General features: G+C 33.3%; 1 protein-coding gene and 1 pseudogene across 2 annotated transcripts; one reads left to right on the forward strand and one right to left on the reverse strand.

The window, feature by feature from the left end:
• The first annotated feature begins 209 nt into the window (after positions 1-209).
• On the forward strand, positions 210-4843 carry LOC143578981 (uncharacterized; annotated as a pseudogene). Its single transcript, XR_013143372.1, has 12 exons — positions 210-600; positions 702-828; positions 1313-1440; positions 1525-1594; positions 1699-1801; positions 2520-2637; positions 2733-2814; positions 2893-2954; positions 3062-3134; positions 3226-3309; positions 3399-3480; positions 4490-4843. The product of XR_013143372.1 is annotated as an uncharacterized LOC143578981 (transcript).
• Positions 4844-6466: 1623 nt separating this feature from the next.
• Positions 6467-8750, reverse strand: LOC143578977 (protein neprosin-like). The gene is made up of 7 exons (XM_077062404.1): positions 8592-8750; positions 8401-8487; positions 8033-8293; positions 7789-7956; positions 7203-7256; positions 6946-7095; positions 6467-6854 (listed from the first exon to the last, which is right to left on the reverse strand). The coding sequence occupies exons 1-7, from the start codon at positions 8748-8750 to the stop codon at positions 6483-6485; spliced, it is 1251 nt and encodes a 416-aa protein (XP_076918519.1). The 3' UTR covers positions 6467-6482.
• Between the last annotated feature and the right edge of the window lie 10000 nt (positions 8751-18750).

Consider the following 18750-nt stretch of genomic DNA (forward strand, 5'->3'; position numbering starts at 1 on the left):
CCCTAATAATATACTTGGGTGGATACGTATTTATAGGATATCACTTTAAAACCCAAATCCAGCCTTCAAAACGACTTTTGCGGCCAATCCATCAAGGGCTGAAATCAACCCCAGATTTGCTACGTAAAACCCTAATTCCTTACAGTCATTCATTTATTATCTTCATTTTCACTCTCTGATGTTCAATAATCACTCCATGTTTACATATTATTATCAATTTTGAAGTAGATAACTAGCATTACCTTTAAGTAGATATTATTATTTGCATCTTACACTAGAAATTGGGGACAATTAGTTAGGTTTAAGCAGCACTTATGTTAGGTTAGGGTTTAGGCAGTTGTTAATTGTAGTTTCATTCAATTGATGATAGGTTGTTCATGCTACCATCATGAAGTCTGCAGGACATGCTTTGCTTTCTTCTTTTAAACCTCCTTATTATTCTTTTCCCCCAAAAACCTATCGCAGATTCCATCCCAACGTAATCATTTCTGGAATTTCTACTGCTAAACCAAGGAACTTGCATACACACGATCAGAAGCAGCATCGGCGCCTTTCAAATTTCGACATGGTTGTGGAACAGTATTTACCTCCTTGGTTCAGGTAAATGTTGATGATAAGAATATGTTATAGTCTTACGAGCTGGAAGTTTGCTTTGTTTTTTTGTGAATAAATTTGATTTGTTTTTTTTAATCTGTTGACAGTGTTGCTCCGATGATGGAGTGGACGGACAATCATTACAGGAAAATGGCTCGCCTTATATCGAAACACGCATGGCTTTATACGGAAATGCTGGCTGCAGAGACGATTGTTTACCAGGAGAAGAATTTGGTACGCGAGTGTTTTAGTTGGTTGTGCTTGTGTTTTGTGCAAAGTTGATGATACGGTGAATGGAGATTATGTTGACATAAAACATATACATATATATATATATGTGTGTGTGTGTGTACATAGTTTTGTGTGCGTATGATATTGTTAAACGTGAAGAGTGATTACTTAGGGTATTTGTACTTTTTGGTACATCTTGGAACCTGGTCGGGCTTGGTTCACACACAATGTGCTCTTTTCATTTTTTTTTTAAATTTAGGAAAAGTTAGTCCGTCAGATTTGATCACAAAATGAAATTACTTCAGTAAGTCTAGTTTGTGAATAGTAGTTGTATTCATCATAAGGTATACTTTGGTTGACTTTTGATTTTTTTGCCCATCTGGTTTAATCTATTTTTAAGTAATTGTGACGATTTTCACCTTTTAATTGTTCATGATTTGTTCTATATTTGCAGACTTTTAACTTTATTTTTTTTTTGATTGATCAGGACAGATTTTTAGCCTTTTCACCAGACCAACATCCTATTGTACTTCAAATTGGTGGAAATAACTTGGAAAATCTGGCAAAAGCAACACAGCTCGCAAACAGTTATGGCTATGACGAGATTAACTTGAAGTACGTTTAATTAATTTTATAAAATATATTTTATAATGTCATCCTCTTTTTTCATTTATATGATGCAATTTCTTCTTCTGGCAGTTGTGGGTGTCCCAGTCCAAAGGTTGCAGGACATGGGTGTTTTGGTGTGCGCCTTATGCTTGACCCAAAGGTTTGAAGTTTGACCCGCGTTCTTTAGCTACATCACATGGCTTTATAACTAATGCAGAACATCTATTTGTGTTATTTTAACTATGTTAATATTTGCAAGGGAAGTTTGTTGCTGAGGCTATGAATGTCATTGCTGCTAATACGGATGTTCCCGTTAGTGTTAAATGTCGTATTGGTGTTGATGACCATGATTCATACAATGAACTCTGTAAGTCATATTATTTATCAAATAAACGAGCATAAACAGGATTCTTTGTTCATTTAGTTTAACGAATGAACATGAACAGATACCTCGTTTGTTCATTTATGTTTGTAGGTGCTCGCTTACGCTACTTTATTTTAGTTCGTTCGTTTTTCTTCATCCATGTTTATTAATTTACGTTTATTTAAGTTCATTCACTTACATTCGTTAATATGCATATAATTTTTTTAGGCGTGTTACCATTTAGTCTAGTTTTAATGACTTTTAGGCCCAACATATTTTTGTTCACATTTACTTTTAATTGGTTTTAGCTCAGTTATGTTCATTCTTTTACGTTTGTGAACCGTTCGTTTAAACCATTAACAACTATTAACAAACGGACATAAACAAACACATTTATTTTTTTTAACAAACAAATACAAACAGGAGAACCTTGTACGTTTAATTGTTTGTCTTCGAGCATTTGTTCGGTTAAACTTAAACGAAGTAACACGAACATGCTCCATTCGTGTTTGTTCGGTTTGTTTACAAGCCTAAACACAACACTTCTTTGTTCAAAATTTTAAACTCTAATAAATAACTAGTATGCCAAATATGATGATCAAGAATTTTACAATTCTAATAATAATCTAACTTTGTAAGTAAAATGTTTTAGGAGATTTATATGTTGAACAAATAATCCAACTTTGAAACTGACTGATCTTTTTTATCTTTTGTTTTGCAGGTGATTTCATATATAAAGTTTCATCTCAATCACCAACTAGACATTTTATAATACATTCAAGAAAGGCTTTATTGAATGGAATAAGCCCTGCTGATAATAGAAGAATTCCTCCCTTAAAGTATGTAATTAGTCAATTGATTTAAAGATGCTGATATATATATATATATATATATATTCATAATTGTCATGAGGTTTTGGCTGCATATGGTACAGATACGAGTACTATTATGCTCTCCTTCGTGACTTTCCCGACCTTCGGTTTACAATTAATGGAGGCATTAATAGCATTGATGAGGTCAGCATTCACCGTTACTGTTTTTCTTTTTATGTTGATAAAGTTGTAATCTTACATTTATTGATATTGAATTACTAGGTACGTGCAGCACAAAACGAAGGAGCTCACGGTGTTATGGTTGGCCGTGCTGCGTATAACAAGTATGAAAATTTAGCTCTCTCTCTATATGAAGAATCTATTTATGTATGTATATGTATACGTGCTGTTAGTTCACGCTTACTAAAGTTCTTAACAACTCTTTTGACAGTTCATGGGCCTTGTTAGGAAATGTTGATACTGCAATTTATGGCGCACCACCTAGCTGTGTGACACGTCGTCAGGTTTATTGCAATATTATTTTTCAATTTTATATAACCTCGGTTTTCAAAGTATTTAAATGCATTTATATCTGGTTTCATTAACTTTTTGTAGGTGTTGGAAAAGTACCAGGTGTATGCTGATTCAGTCATAGGAATATATGGGAATAATAAACCAAGTCTTCGTGATTTGGTTAAGGTACAAGCATCATTTGTTACATTTTCACCTAAATATTACTTTGCATTTTTAGATATCTGATTTGCATATATATTCTTGTTATGCTGCAGCCTTTATATGGTCTGTTTTGGGGGGGAGCATGGAAATGGAGTGTGGAAACGAAAAGCTGATTCAGCTTTCCATCATTGCAAGGTAACCAAAGTTTGAGAATAAGCTCGATTGATTTGGTCTTTTATCAAGGGATTAATTTCATATATACCCTTACAAACATTAGCAATATCATATATTCAGCCATTGACAAATCACAATATCAAGCATATCTATTTCAAATTTATGATATTTATACCCTTCCCTTCCTTTAAAACTTATATTAGGATACGACTATACGAGAGTTTGGAGAAAGGGTATAATGGTCATGTTACAAATTCAATGAAAATGGATAAGTATGAAACAATGCTTTCATAACCGGATTGGACATTGGACCGGATGCATCACTGGTTTATTGGTCGGACCGGTTGAACTGGCCTGCTCGGATTTAAGAACCAGATAACAGCATAAATTATATAGAAATTACACGATATGTAAAATATAATAAAAATTCCAGATATTTAGGAATGTAATTGAAAAAAAGACTATAATCAAATTATGAACATATTAATAGTCCAATACCGTAGATTAAATGTTTCTTACAATAACTATTGTGAAGTTTTTTTAAGGTAAACTTAGTTTACATATGAATAATTATTTGTATTAATATATTGCTACTTATCGAATTAAACAAACAAGTTGCTAGCCCAGTTGGCCTAATACATTCCTATTATCTAACAGGTCTTGAGTATCCTTTGGGGCAGTATTAGTTGTTTTTATTTAACATTTCCCAATTTCACATAACTTATGTGGATCGGTTCTTCTTGACTACTCGGACAGGCTAGACTACCGAATCCCGGTTGAACCGGTCGGACTGGCCGGACCGATCTGGTCTCGAAAACAATGGTATGAAATTCGAAGTCTGGTTGGATAAATATGATATTATGAAATTGCCCTTTAAAATTAATTTTTTTCTTCATAAACTGTTTAGAAGATCTTAATGATCTTTCAATTTCAGTTTTTACCCATTTGACATGTTAGAACAGTTTTTATGAACATTTTGGAAACTGAGATTTATTTATTTATTTATTTATGTGGTTGATTATGTTTTTAGACGTTCAAAGAATTGATGGAGGAGACAATAACAGCAATGCCTGATTCGGTTCTGGATTCAACCCCGGTTGATGCGTATTCGACTACTTGCATCGATAAATTTGCTGATTCAGAAAATCTTTTACCGTTGCCTTATATAGTGAAGGAAGAACAAGAACAGCTGTTGTATGCTTAGTTTGTGAGCATAATATAAACTTTTGACCGGTTAGTTATTACTAGCATACTCGTATCATGTTTGTGCTCTCTCCCTAGGTGACATTCTTTGGGAAATAGATCCTGCAAGTTAAAAAGAAAATTGATAAATTCGAATGCTATAATTCATTGACAGTTATTATGTTTGTTGCATGTTAATCAATCATAGAGACAATGGTTCAGCTATTAAGATATGATTGCAATTTGTTTTTGTTTGTTTTGGAACAAACTTGCTGAAAACTTATACGAGCACACAGGTTTTTGTATGCAAAGGACATTAGTTTAGAAATCAATATTATGTCGAGAATTGTGAGAATCGCATAATTAACTTGTGTACGCTTAGGTAAGAAATAAAAGGCGGGGACAATAGTGTAATCCTTTAGCTCTTCGTTTTCTCACAAGAAGCATCTAACATATGTTCTTTAGTTCTTGTTTTCTTGTAACTATGCTATAGAGCTTTTCGTCTCAACAAAAAGAAACTCAAAATCAGCCAACAATACTTGATTATTAATCATGTATCCGACTTATACAATGACGAAATAATATAAATATCTTCATCGACTCAGTTGATTGCGGTTTTATACTTTCGAAAATGGTTCAGGTGTTCTAAAGGAAGACGCAGAAAAATGTAACATCCCAAAATTTTATACAAGAAACAAAATATAATATTAAAAATTAATATGATGACAATAATAAACACTTGAGATAATATAGGAGTGTTAAAAGGCAGGTTCCTTGAAAACTAAATCCTATGTTAAGCGTCACAGTATTTTGTCATATGGGATTTTTTTCTGTGTATTTATTATAGGTAGTAAAGAAAAACTCGGATCAACTTCTTGTGGCACCGGTCAATGCATGGGCCCGTGGGACACGGGGCTTACCATATGCAGCATCTAGATTTGGTAGAGTTTCATTCCCGAGAGGCGAGATCCCGAGTGTATACAGGTCCCGCCTCCCATTTAAAATCGGTGTTAGAAGCTTCCAGTGGAAACGTGATGCTCAAAATCCGTCATCAGATAGCATTTCGAGCCCAACTGCCATCCCGTCTCCGACCACCGCCCGTAGTCTCACTTATGTCAGAACCGAGGCCGCCAAGCCAAAAAATGCCGCTTGAAATTGCAATCGTGTGCGGGTAATAACTAATTTTGTATTTGAAGAGCAGGGTTAGTGATGAGGTGTTAGGGTGATATTCTTTTTGGGTCCAATTGGTTTTAATGGTTTGTATAAATATAAGATGAGTTGATGTAATAAGATAGATTCATGCTAGCTGGCCCATATTTGTGCTTCAACTCCTTTCAAGCCATGGTAAAAAAAAGTTGGAAATAAATATTAAGAAAGAACTATTGAACAAAGTAATCATTATGCAGTATCTTGTTACTTGATTCGTGTTTGTTTATGTACACAATCTTTTTGTCAATGGACTCAATGGGTTGTTAAATAAAGAATGTTACTAGCTAAACTTTCAGAACCAAACTTTGGCTAATGATGGTTGTTAGTTGAGAATGTTTGGTTCCCACTCGTTTTCGTCTTATTGATGAACTCTGACAAGCCGATTAAAGTTCGAGCATGTTCTCGCTCAGTTGCCCTGCCTTTAATGTATGATCACAATGTTCTATTATTGTATACTCAAACTTAATATAGAATATGCAGTAGACAAAGTAAAATATGGCATAAATTGATAAATAGACAAAGTAAAAATATGACACAAGCAAAAATTCAAACAAACTTATTATCTTAGAACATAAAAAAGAAAACAACTAAAACAGCACATAAACAAAACCTAATAAACCAGTTGTTCGAATTCACGGGCAATTTGCATTATAACCAGGTCCACCAAAGTAAAAGTATCTCCCCGACTTCTGATCGAAGTTGGTAATGATATCATAGCAAGTGGGATTTGTAATTGAGGTTTGGATATATGGAGGATCCACAATGTTGTCGTATGGATCACGTATTTGAATATTTTTGATATAACTTGCTTCCCCTAGCTGATGTGCGGGGAAACGGCCGCTACCCATTTCAGTAGTTGTATGATGCCCGTTTAAGCGTTCGTTGATCACCTCCCCACCCCAACTTACCTCGGATGCACCTTCGCTTAATGACGTAAACCATGACTTTGGCCAGTATCCTATTGCCTTGCCATTAACTTCCAACCACCAGTTCCCATCAGTTGCCTATTAAAAACATTGCACTTTATGTTTTAATAAATGAAACTTTATTTGAAAATAAGAATTTAGACAATATATATAATATATACATACATACCATAGCAACAGATATGGTTATATCATATTGAGAATCATCCATTTGTGAACTTGGAGTGATGCCACCGCCAATCGCAACGTCACGGTTATTTTGAATAAACCCGTTGCTGCATGCAAGATTGTAACAATTTACGCCATGATATCCATCGGTCTGTCAAAAATATAATTTTCATAAGAAGAATGTTTATACATATACAACATCAAATTTATATAAATTTAACCTCATACTTGAACTAATACAAATTTACATAAACTTACAGTCGAGAAGATGAATAATCTGGTCCTGGAGTCTTGGTAAAGGGGTGGATCGACCTGTTTTAAACAGGTTGCAAGAATAAGTTTTTTATATTGTAATACTTGGTAGTAGAGGTGTGCATGGTTTGGTCCGGGTCGGTTTTGGGCTAAAACCAAATCAAAAACCTAAACTTTGGTTTTTGGATTTCTGAAACAATTCAGTTTTGGTTTTTTCACTTTAGTTTTTTCTGTTTTCGTTTTGGTATCAGTTCGGTTTTTGTTTTTGCCATTTAAGCTTGAAAATTTTAGGCTGAAAAAAAGTTGTCCAAAAATAATAAATTTAGGTATCAATAATTTTGTTAATTATCAAATAATTGATTATTTTGCATTTGGCCAACAAATTTTTGAGTTACATATCTATTAAACTCTTATAAATTACTTAAAATAAAAGATAAAAATCTTGAAATTCGGTTCGGTTTGTTTTATTAGGTTTTTTGTTTCATGCAAAACCAAAATCTAACCTTAAGTACGTTTTTGTTTTCGAATCGGTCTTTTTGGTTTCTTACACACGTACCCCTACTTGGTGGATATAAATAAAGAAAGAACTTACGTGCCAACCAGCTTCAATGGTATTCAAACTCGAGTCAGAGCCTGCTACTACCCATAGCTGACTCAAACTAAATTCTGAACCACCTTCAACCCTTGGGTTCCAAATATTCATTGTTACTTTTGTTCCACGTGTCGGCCCGTTAGTAGCTGGTGCATGTAATGTTGCATACTAAAAAAACCAATTCAATACCAGAAAATTATGAAAAAGAAAATTGTGAAGTATATACAAAATATGGTTAAATTACCTCATGATTGGCGCCATCAGGGCCAACTATATCCGGGTGAGCAGTAAGAAAGCCGGTCCTTTTGCGCTGGTAATTTTTGAGCGAACCCGTTCTCAGTATATCCTCCATCTTTGTTCTCCTAATGGGGATAGTCCCTTGTGGGCATTTACCTTTTGTATGCCACAATTGTGCAATCGGTGGTCTAGCTTCTGATCCATTCATCATGGATGGCGTTTCAGTCTTGTCATTATTGATCCAATTTGGAAGAAAATCTGGCTTCATCTGTAAAAACAAATTGTTATTATTAGTCTTTAAATCATAATAGTTGGTTTGTTTTGCTTGTTATATAGAATACCCATAAACTCGTAGCTGGTAAAAAGGAAACAAACCTGAATGGTATGGTTTTTGAGAGACGGATGATCTAAAGCCGGTTGATCATAAATATTGACGCAGTCTATAATATCACCATCCGGACTCTGTCGAAGAATTTATAAATCATAACAACTTTATATGTTCGCTAACATACAACAAGAAAATATGATGAAACTAAGAAAGTAAATTAAGAAGAAGAATAATATACCTTAATAGATTGAACCGCGGGCTTATTAACACGCTTCAAATACTTCAGAATTTCAACTTTCTCCTCCGCACCGGGAAAACTATTTTTGTCAGCGTAACAGACAGATGCCACGGTGAACAGGTACAAGACCACCACGAAACCGAAAGTACGTAGATACATTGTGTATATGCCTATGGTGGTACGTTGCTATGGAAGTATGTATCTGCCTATGGTGGTATGTTGCTATGGAAGTATGGTTGACTTACGGGTATTTATAACTTTTCCATGCAAAGTATTTATATAGGGTGGAAATCGAAGTGGAATATCAGTAGGATTCAAATATATAGTTTTAGATTGTGATATATGATTTTGATATAAAGTTGATAAGTGTAGGTTTATTTTGATATATCACGGTTATGATAGGTTTAGTAGCTTAATTGTAACCTTAATAAAATAAGCTACATTATATGATCCTTTATTTGCTGTAATTTAATTTAATAAATTGATTACTTATGCTTAGAAAAGAGCAGCAACGCTTATCTATTTTATTATTTTGATGATAGTAAAACTACTATATTTGTTCATCGTTTAAATCGGTTGTATTTTTTTTTTTAATTTTAAATTATAATTATCTTGACCATAAAATAAACTACTTTTAATTGTACGTCATAGAAGCCTACCGTTCTTTTCCTTCTCTCTTTTTTTTTTATTATCATTTTTTTTAAACTGTGAACATTATTTTAATAAGGCCGAAACCAAAAACACTCTCAACATCCCGGAGGAGAGCCAAAACCCAAAAGAACATATCACGGAAAATTTACACCAATTGTACCAGCTTAATGATTTTTTGTCCTATTTTTAAACCAAAGGATACACCACGACATCAACGCATCCCATACCTTCCTAGCCAAAGGACACCATGAAATCAACGCGACACATCCCTAGCTTTCTTACTTAAAGGCCAATTCATTATTCATGTATTTTTAGTTTTATATTACTTTGAACAAGCGGTTCGGGTTCATATTTGGTTCAAAATTACAAGTTTGTTGAAACAACCGGTATTTTCAAACTATATGGAAACTTTTTCCATTGAATTATTTCCTCTATGAACAATTTATGTTCTAATCTTTTGTCACTATTATATTTAGTGTAACATATAATATCATTTATGAGAAATTGTTACACCTTACTAAATTGTTTGGCATTATGGACTTTTTTTAAATAATTATAATTGTTTCATATGCTATGGCATATACTTCATGTTTGATTTCATGTATAACGTGTATTGAATGTATAAACATTTTTTAATTAATATTATATTATTTTTCAGGATGTGTAATACACATGTTACTAACCTAGTAAACTAATATCATGGAAGCCTACCTTTCCTAAATAAAATCAAATGCATCATAACCCTAAGAAAATCGTTTTGAGACTGATTGTGATTTTCTTAATTTGAAAAGTTTATCATTACGAAAAAAAAAAGATATTTAGCGTATAAAATTGTATATAGTTTCTTTTTTATTTTTATTTTCTATTTTTTTTCGGTTTTTGTTATGCATCGTAAACCGAATCATTCGCTTTGGTTTGGAATTTTAAAACCGACTAATTTAAATTAATATAAAAGTGAGAAACCTAGGGATGTTAGGCTATCTGCTATAGTGGGGGGCTTTGAAGACCCTCCACAGTTCCATGTCAGCACCACGTGGGCGTCGGGGGCATCGAAGCCCAAGGTATGATGCCACTCTATGGTGAGGGGCCATCGAAGCCCTTTAACATAACCCCTCCGCGAAAACCTACCCTTGCCAGAAGCTTTGCCGCGTTTCCATCGCCTTTATACAGCCGTTGGACCATATGTACTTGCCGGATCCGTGAGGTACGTTGCCGGAGAAGCTGCCGGTGGTTGTTGAGGTTACACAGCAGCCGGAGGTGGACTGAGATCTTCTCCAGAGGGATTTTTTCGTCGTTAGAATGTAGAAGAAATGTGAAGGAATTGGTTGAGAGAGAAAGAGAAAGAGAAAGAGAAAGAGAGAGAGACTTCCGCGCCGGTCGTCCAGAACGCGCCCCGCCCCGCCCCCACCGATGGCGCCCCCCGGCGGTCTTCCTCCCCCTTCCGCGCCCCCTTCCTACTTCTTCTGCACCCATAGCCAACGGTCTTAGTGAAACTCGAAATCGCTGGGAATACCAGAAACCCGTCCCAATAGGGCAATAGGGTTTGGGATTAGTTTTTGAAATTTTTTGGAGTTTAGGACGGGTATGCGATTTCTAATTTGCCCGATTACTCGATAAGATTGACTCATTTACCTGAGATTGCCGACACACATATATATTTTATTTATTTTAAATATATCTAGTAGTTGAATTCATCTACAATAATTGTTCGATGTTGATAATTGTTTTGTATTAAAAGTTTAATGTATCTAAATACTTATTTAACGACAACGAGATCAAAATCTAAGTTGTGTAGCAACGACATCATTTGCCTTAATATGTTTTGACTTGATGAAAGCAAGTGCAAGAATCAAATCAAACATTACTGTTATCCTTGATGCTTGTAAATGGCCTCAATTTCTCTCGGTCGCCACGTCAATCAGCTTTCTCCCTCAGTATTCAACATCACCCTTTAGCATAGGGGTATACACGCATCATTCTTCATTTTCTATTTTTTTTTATTTTAATGTAATTTTTATATTTAAAATATATCTTCTATAATATTTATAAAATAAATTAACATGCATAAATTAAAATAGTGGAAACGATTACATAAATTAAAAAAATACAAATCATAAACTAAAAAATTAGAAGAAAAACCAATAAAAAGTAAACATAAATAACTAAAAAATAAAACTAAAAAACTAGAAAGTTAAGTTATATTTTCGGCCGATTTTTTGTTTCAAGACAGAAATACAAATTTTGTCCTTTAACATTGTTGATTTACGGATGCCGATGTCCTTTCTATAACATTTCTATAACATGTTTATTTGATTTTTGTCCTTTACACTAACGATCATTAAAATTTTCAGTTAAGTCATGACATGTGCAGGTCATGTGAGGGTGGCGATGGTTCAGTGGTTGGTTAGGGTTATGGTGTGATGATGGCAGCAGAGATGGAAGATAATGGTGAAGAGACAGAGCTGGTGGTAAAGCGGCGGAGATGGTAGTGGCTTGTGGTGGAGAGTTAGTGTTTCGGTAATGGGTTTTCTATGGTGGAACAAGGTGGTCGGTTAGGGTAATCGGAGGTGTTAGATGGTGATGGTTGGTCGGAGGGTGATTGTGTCTGCCATGAAAATATGTTTTTCAATTTTATTAGGAACAAGACGAGGCGGGGAAGGGGAAATGACTCCACCTTAGATTTATTATTATTTTAGTAGGTATTTTTGGTATTTTAAAAGGGTGTTGTAATCTTTCAAAAAAAATAAAAAAATAAAGGGGCTGGAAATGATTATTGAAGAAAAACTCAAATCATAAACAAATTAGAAACTTGTTTTAAGAAAGAATGTACACAAACTTGCAAATTCAGTATTCAATATATGAATTCATTGATTTTGATGGTTGAGATACGAACATGGAATTTATGATTTCATTATTTTGACATGTTTAATAATCGTACTTATAATACATAATAAATCGCACGTCAGATTTGAAATTATTAGATGTATTTTGTCAAAACCTGATAGAAACCTAATGGGTTTTGGGTCGGGTATACGATACGGATATTTTAATAAACTAATGGATACACTAGAAACTAGTCAGGTATGTCCGACACTTGACGGGTAATTACTTGACAAATACTCGTTGGGTTTGAGACGACTTTTAATAATCAAGTATGGGTTTGAGAATACTTAAACCCGTCTCAAACCCAATCCATTGTCATCTCTAATAAAGGGAGATTTTACATTTATATTTCAAATTGTATGCCGGTATTTCTTATGCATATACGCATCAACCTATTTTGTTAAAAATATATTGTTGTTTTGAGGGTAAGATAATTAAGTTTTATCCTGCTTAGTGTTTCTATATTCTCTCTCTTAAGTATCCCTCGTGTTTAGTATAATTCTGTTATATGTTGAGGTTTGCTAAATATGCTAGCCCATAAAAAGGATTTTAGTTAACCAAGCATGTATTTACTTTCATGTTAGGATAAAAGAATATAAATCTCATTATTCAAGAGTTTAAATATTCTAACTATTTATTTTTAATCAAATTGAGATACTATATTTGTGAATGTGACGTCACCGAACGAATTATTTAATAATATTGTAAAGGATAAATCTTGATTGACAATTTTAAATCATCATTATTATTTTTTTATTTCACATTAGTTCTTTTTGAACTGTTACATTTAGAAATTATTATTACTTAGGCGTATATGTATTCTAGGCATCATGACTCCTTTATGTTTTACTATGAGTATAAGATAAAATAAAGGTAACAAAATCAACTTGATAGAATTTAAAACAATTTTGATAGTAGTTCTCTAGTTATCAAGGTGATAAGAGCTAAATTACTAATACATAAATTATGTACTAGCAGATGTGCCCGCGCTTCACAGCGGGGATAAAAGATAGATTCAGTCAATAGGGGTTGGTTCGTTAAGGTACTAGCATTTTAGTATAGCCAAATTTATGGTCGGTATAGTTAGCTTTTGGTTCTAAGAATTTAAAGTGCTATATTTTCCCCCTCAATTAAGTAGGATTTAGTTGTTATCAAGTTGATGGTTTCATTATGTATGTATTTGATTTTTTATAAACAGTAAATCAAATTCTTAGAATGGCAAAAAAAATAATTTAATATAGCGAACGCCTTTGGTAGCGTTTGGGGTTTTTTTTATGAGCTGTAAAAACAATATAGTAAGTTAACAATAAATTATATATATATATATATATATATATATATATATATTTATGAACTTGCTAAGACTCATGATTACCGTTCATTTTAAGGTACTTTTTGAAAAGCTTTCATTACCTTTCTGTGTGCAAGTGTTAATGTGTAATTTACATGCCCCCACTGCACTACAATGAACTAATGATGAGTTAATTTCTCTGAACTACACGTGTTCTACCCTTTCCACTTGACACCATATCGGCTCTTTACTTTCATCTTCCCTTTTTCACCTTTTGAATTGCTCTCCAATTTCTCAGATTTCAGGCTCAAACTATCTCTGTTGATTATTGTTTTTCATGAAATTTGATATGTGTAGTTGCTGCGTTAGATTAGCGCTTTCAAGTGTTGTTTGATAGTATTTGACATTATATTATAGGGCTTTTCATTTATAGCTTGACCTAATTCATGGCGTTTGTCGAATCTGCATCGCATCTCCATCGTTTCGATGGTTATGCTTCTCTCAGCCCAAATTCATCCTCAATTCTCTATTTCTACACATTAATTATGATTTTTGTTGTGTTAATTTAGATGGGATTATTGTCTTCTTTCATTGAATTGCGGATTTAGACTCTAGGTTTTTGTCGAAATTGTTCATTTGCTAGGATTCTTTATAGCAAAATAAATATATATTATGTTTCTACTTTTTCTTTACTGAATTAGATTAGGAGTTGTTGCTGTTTTGTAGGGTCAAATGTATGTAGCGAATGGATACAAGTAAGTTCTCTGATCTACATGGAACAAACTATATTTCATTTATGGCCTAAACCACCAACGAAACGTGTACAGCCAAGTTGGACTCTTGAATCTTCCAAGCTCAAGGCAAAGACCGAAGTTCTTGAGATTTTGTTACTCCCTCTAATCTCTATGATAAATCATATCTTACTCACATATTTAGACACTATGTTGGGGAATATTCACTTAATATTGAATCACAAATTTATTATTCAGTCAATTTCTAGCCAAAGCTAAACGTAATCTCAAAATATGTGTGGAAAGAGTCTCGATTTCAGCTAGAGATTGGTTAAACTAAACTCAGTGTTTGTAAATAACTGGCTAACTACTTAATGCTTATAAATTAGGGGGGTTTTGGCATTGAGTAACAAAAGAGGGTGGTAGATTGCATTGGTTTTATTACATACCCAAATGATATATGTTGTGCATACTTCATAAGAATCTGGAAGAGTTTCGTGAGTCCAACCTAAGAAGATACATCATGGGTTCACCCAAAGTTATTTTAAGCAAAGAAGAACCCATTTGTGTACCTGGATTTGTGATGTGTCTATAGATGGATATCCCATTGGAAGAACAGTTTTTTAGGAGTTATTTTTTTAGTAACGCTGTGAATACTAATATGCTACTGTTAAGAATATTTTAATGGTGAAAAAAATTCTTATTTATGCTCTGTTTATTATTATAGAATTACACAGAAATCACTTGGAATTATAAATTATTGGTTTTTACTTTATTCATCCATATAAAGTGTAAAATTTGAAGGTTTGGCTTATAAGGCTTTTGTTGTTGTTTCGTGGGCTTAATTTGGGATTGTTTAAATTATGAACTTATAGTACGGATGCGTTAAATGTCAGGAGAAAAACACTAGAAGACACTTTTTTATCGCATAATTAAAGGATCTTTGACTCGGGTTACTTTTTATATATTATATTGTTTATTATATCAACAATAAAGTAAAACTGATGTTTCATATCCTGCAGATAAATTTGTTCATGCCTCTTCCCTAGGCTTTTAAAATTGAGTGTTCGGAAAGAACTTGCTGATATGGCCTTTGAAGCAAGTTAAAAGGCTGATTTGGTTTATGGCTTGAATGGTGTTCAAGGCTGGGTGGTGAGCCTCTCGACTTTATCTAATTATGGGCTGAAAAGATGAGGTTATTCTCATTTTAATGGAGATTTTTGGGTGTTGATTGCTTGAATAGTGTTCAAAGGTTGTGATCAGGTCCGTTTGGTTTGTGTCCTTTATGTGGCTGCTGCCGAACTTTGACAATTTTAGACCTTTTTAATAGTCTTTATGTTTTCTTATAGTTAATATCTATGTTTTTTAATCTCTAAAGTACTATTTAAATGTTTTTCAAGTTAAGTAGTGATTCGTTGGAGCATTACTGGGAGTCTGGGGCAACATAGAGTTCATTTAGTGTTGTTGTAAATGAGCACAAAACAAATTGGTGTTGGACACCGGGGTTCATTGAGTGTTGTTGCAGATGTGTTAAAAGTAAATTTGTGATCAGTTTGTGATAAGTTTGTGCTTTCAAAACATAAAACTATATCATTTTCCCAAAGTAATGCCACCCGCCGCGTTAAGCACTAGTTAGGTATATATTTCAAGTCTTACTCGTCTTCCGTTAGCTGATCAATTGTTTTGTATCAAGTGAAGAGAATTTTACAACACGTGTCATACTATCGATGATCAAAAATGAAGCGCTACCGCAATCCTTTATCCTAAAAATATAAAATTACTTGGTGGCCAATTATATTAAAACAAACAATTCAAATGAAAAAAAAATACATAAGATAAGTTTTTGAAAAATTGTAAAGGTAATCAGGGTCGTCTCTGAGAACCTCTTAAAATTTTGGGGCCTAGGACGATTAAAAAGGGGGCACCTAAAATCACGTTCTTAACCATGTAGTAGATAATTTGACAATTTTATCAATAAGTTTACCTTTCAAAAACCCAAAACAAATAAATATAATAAACATGCTACTAAAATGACTCATACAAAACACAAATAAATTTTTTTTTCTATTTAAAAAAAAAGAACACTAATTATGAGAATTAAACTCATGACCTTTGTTACCATAGTCCGGAAGTTTACATCTTGCATTACCACTAGTTATGCTAGTGGCTTGAAGTGTTGATGTATTGATTTGTTATGTGAACAATTAATCGAACGCGGGCAAGTATTCGGGATATATATTCTGAAGTGTAGGGACTGGGTTTCGTTTGATCAGTAATTCATGATATGATGAACTTTAGTTTGAAATAGTTGCACTAAAATATAATTATAATAGTCAAGTAATTACTATAGTTATGAAAAATTGTCCCTCCAGGTGATTGCACTGCAATAAACTTTTAACTAAACTTTTCATAATCAGTGGGCTGGAATATTTCTTTTTGAAATGATAATGATTTCGCTCGTCGAAAAAGAATGCGTTTGTTCGTTAATATGGTACTATACATATACACAAAATTGAAAATAGACTGGGTTCGGTTATCTCCGCCCCTATCCACAAGCCTTTCATCTTGATCACAAAATGTAAAACCTTTTGGCAATGTTTAATGGCTGAAAACAAATCAGAGTTTGGTGGCAGCACATCTAAGATATCGATGAGTTTACAATATCAAAATGGTTTTAAAATCTTGTGTTTTTATCAAAATGTGAATGTTAAAAGATGATGACTTGATGCTGATGTAGATGCCAAGTATCAAAAATATTATTTAATTTGTAAACAAGATGATTTAAAATAACACACATTGAAATGAGACATGTTGTGACCCATGCTTAGCAAAAGCCATTACATATATATAGTCAAAACAACATTTCTCATGACTCGAAAGATATTTAAATATCAAAAAGAAGAATATTAATGAATGAGTAAACGCAACTAGTTCAACTTTATCACTTCCACAACTTGCTACCTTAAACTTTGTCCCAAGTCCTAACTGATAACTAAAACTGCCAAGTCCAATGCATCATCAAACATCCATACCCACATACCGTTCACTGTCCGCTTCTCATTAGACAACTGTTTGAATATATATCAACAAGTGAGGAAAAGATCGTGCCTATAAGGCATAAAATGTCATGAATTTTATGTGTAACTGAGTCTTCTTGTTGCAATTATGTGACTGAGAATGTCATAAATTTTAGTATTTGATCAAAAGTATTTACAAAGGAATGAGAATGGTTTGTATTAATTTACTTCCTGATTACAATGAAAAAGATACAAGCACTTATAGATGAATATGTAGGGTTATACATGGACATCTTTAAACGTTGGTGTTGTAATATTGCTATAAGACTGTGTGTTGTGGTATAACTAGAGATCCATGATTTCCAACGCACCTGAAAGTTCATTTGAGAGCGTATAGAGTCAAGGAAGGACCAATTTAGAGAGTCAAAAGCGTTTTGAAGTCAATTTTAAAATCGTATGTACCCTTGGAGTTGGACTTAATTACCACGAGGTGATTTGTTAACTATTAGATGATCGTTAAGGATGCTTTGGTTCTCCAATATGTTAATTATGTGTCTGAAATTAATAAATTCAAGGGCCTCAATGATTTCTTTTTAAACTGTTAATGGTTCCTCCTTGACTCTTAGTTTGCAACAACCATTTTTTTGTACGTTTTGCCTTTAAAAAGTTTCAATTTGGCAGCTACATTCTTGTCGGGAGGATTCGGACAAAGTCAAAGCTAGTATTCATGTCCTCAATGATTTGGTAACCATCGATTTCGTGCCACATGTGGCTCAATGTTCTTCGTTCTCGTACTCAAAAGAATGGGACAGTGATCCGATAAATTTCCTTGAAGTGCCACTAAGGATGACTCCGATATTTTTCTAAAAACTCTAAGTCAACAAAGAACAAACCAATTTTGCTACGTTTTCTTCCCCTAGTTTTGATATAAGTGACATTACTTCCACCTATCTTATACTCATGAAAACGAGCATTATAAATGAAGTTGTTGAAGTTGGAAGCACAGGTGGGGATGGAAATTAAATTAAATCTTTCAACTTCGGTTCTGATAACATTGAAGTCTCTCATCATAACCTAAATACCCGGCAGAGAAGATTTGAAGGCAGGCAATCCGTCCCATGAAGTTATGCAAATTCTAACACGAAACTTTTTATAGTTTTATGTCATGGATCTTTTGCTAATAAAAAACATGAGACTTAATAAGGGAAAAACGATATGATTTTGTTTTGGTCAATGGTCAACAAACAAGAAGTTTCTTCCTATTGTAGTGGAATTAGAAAAAAAATAAGTGGATGATTAATGATTTGGGATGACAAGGCTTCCCACTTTAGATTATATAAAATAAACTTTGCTTTTACATCATTTTTATTTTTATCAAATGAGTTAAGTGTCATTTTAGTATTCATGGTTTGTTTAATTACGTAACTTTAGTACCGGTTTTGAATTTATTGCAAATAGCTATCTCACTTATTTAAAACTTACAATTTTAGTACTTTTTTTCTAACCCCGTCTATTTGATAATCGAAATTACTAATTTATCCTCGACTTAACAAAAAAAATAGACGGGTTAGAAAAAAATACTAAAA

Source organism: Bidens hawaiensis, unplaced genomic scaffold (genome assembly GCF_021521415.1).
Source record: "Bidens hawaiensis isolate Kalapana, Puna unplaced genomic scaffold, B.hawaiensis_p1.1 tig00029414_1, whole genome shotgun sequence".
Lineage (NCBI taxonomy): Eukaryota > Viridiplantae > Streptophyta > Magnoliopsida > Asterales > Asteraceae > Bidens > Bidens hawaiensis.

Bases quoted from the DNA above. Each gene is read 5' to 3' on its own strand.
- LOC143578977 (XM_077062404.1), bottom strand. From the start codon at position 8,750: ATGTATCTACGTACTTTCGGTTTCGTGGTGGTCTTGTACCTGTTCACC. The intron at 8,488-8,591 runs GTATATTATTCT...ATTCTTCGACAG, and splicing joins CCGCGGTTCAATCTATTAAG to AGTCCGGATGGTGATATTAT. The intron at 6,855-6,945 runs GTATGTATGTAT...TGTTTTTAATAG, and splicing joins TAACCATATCTGTTGCTATG to GCAACTGATGGGAACTGGTG.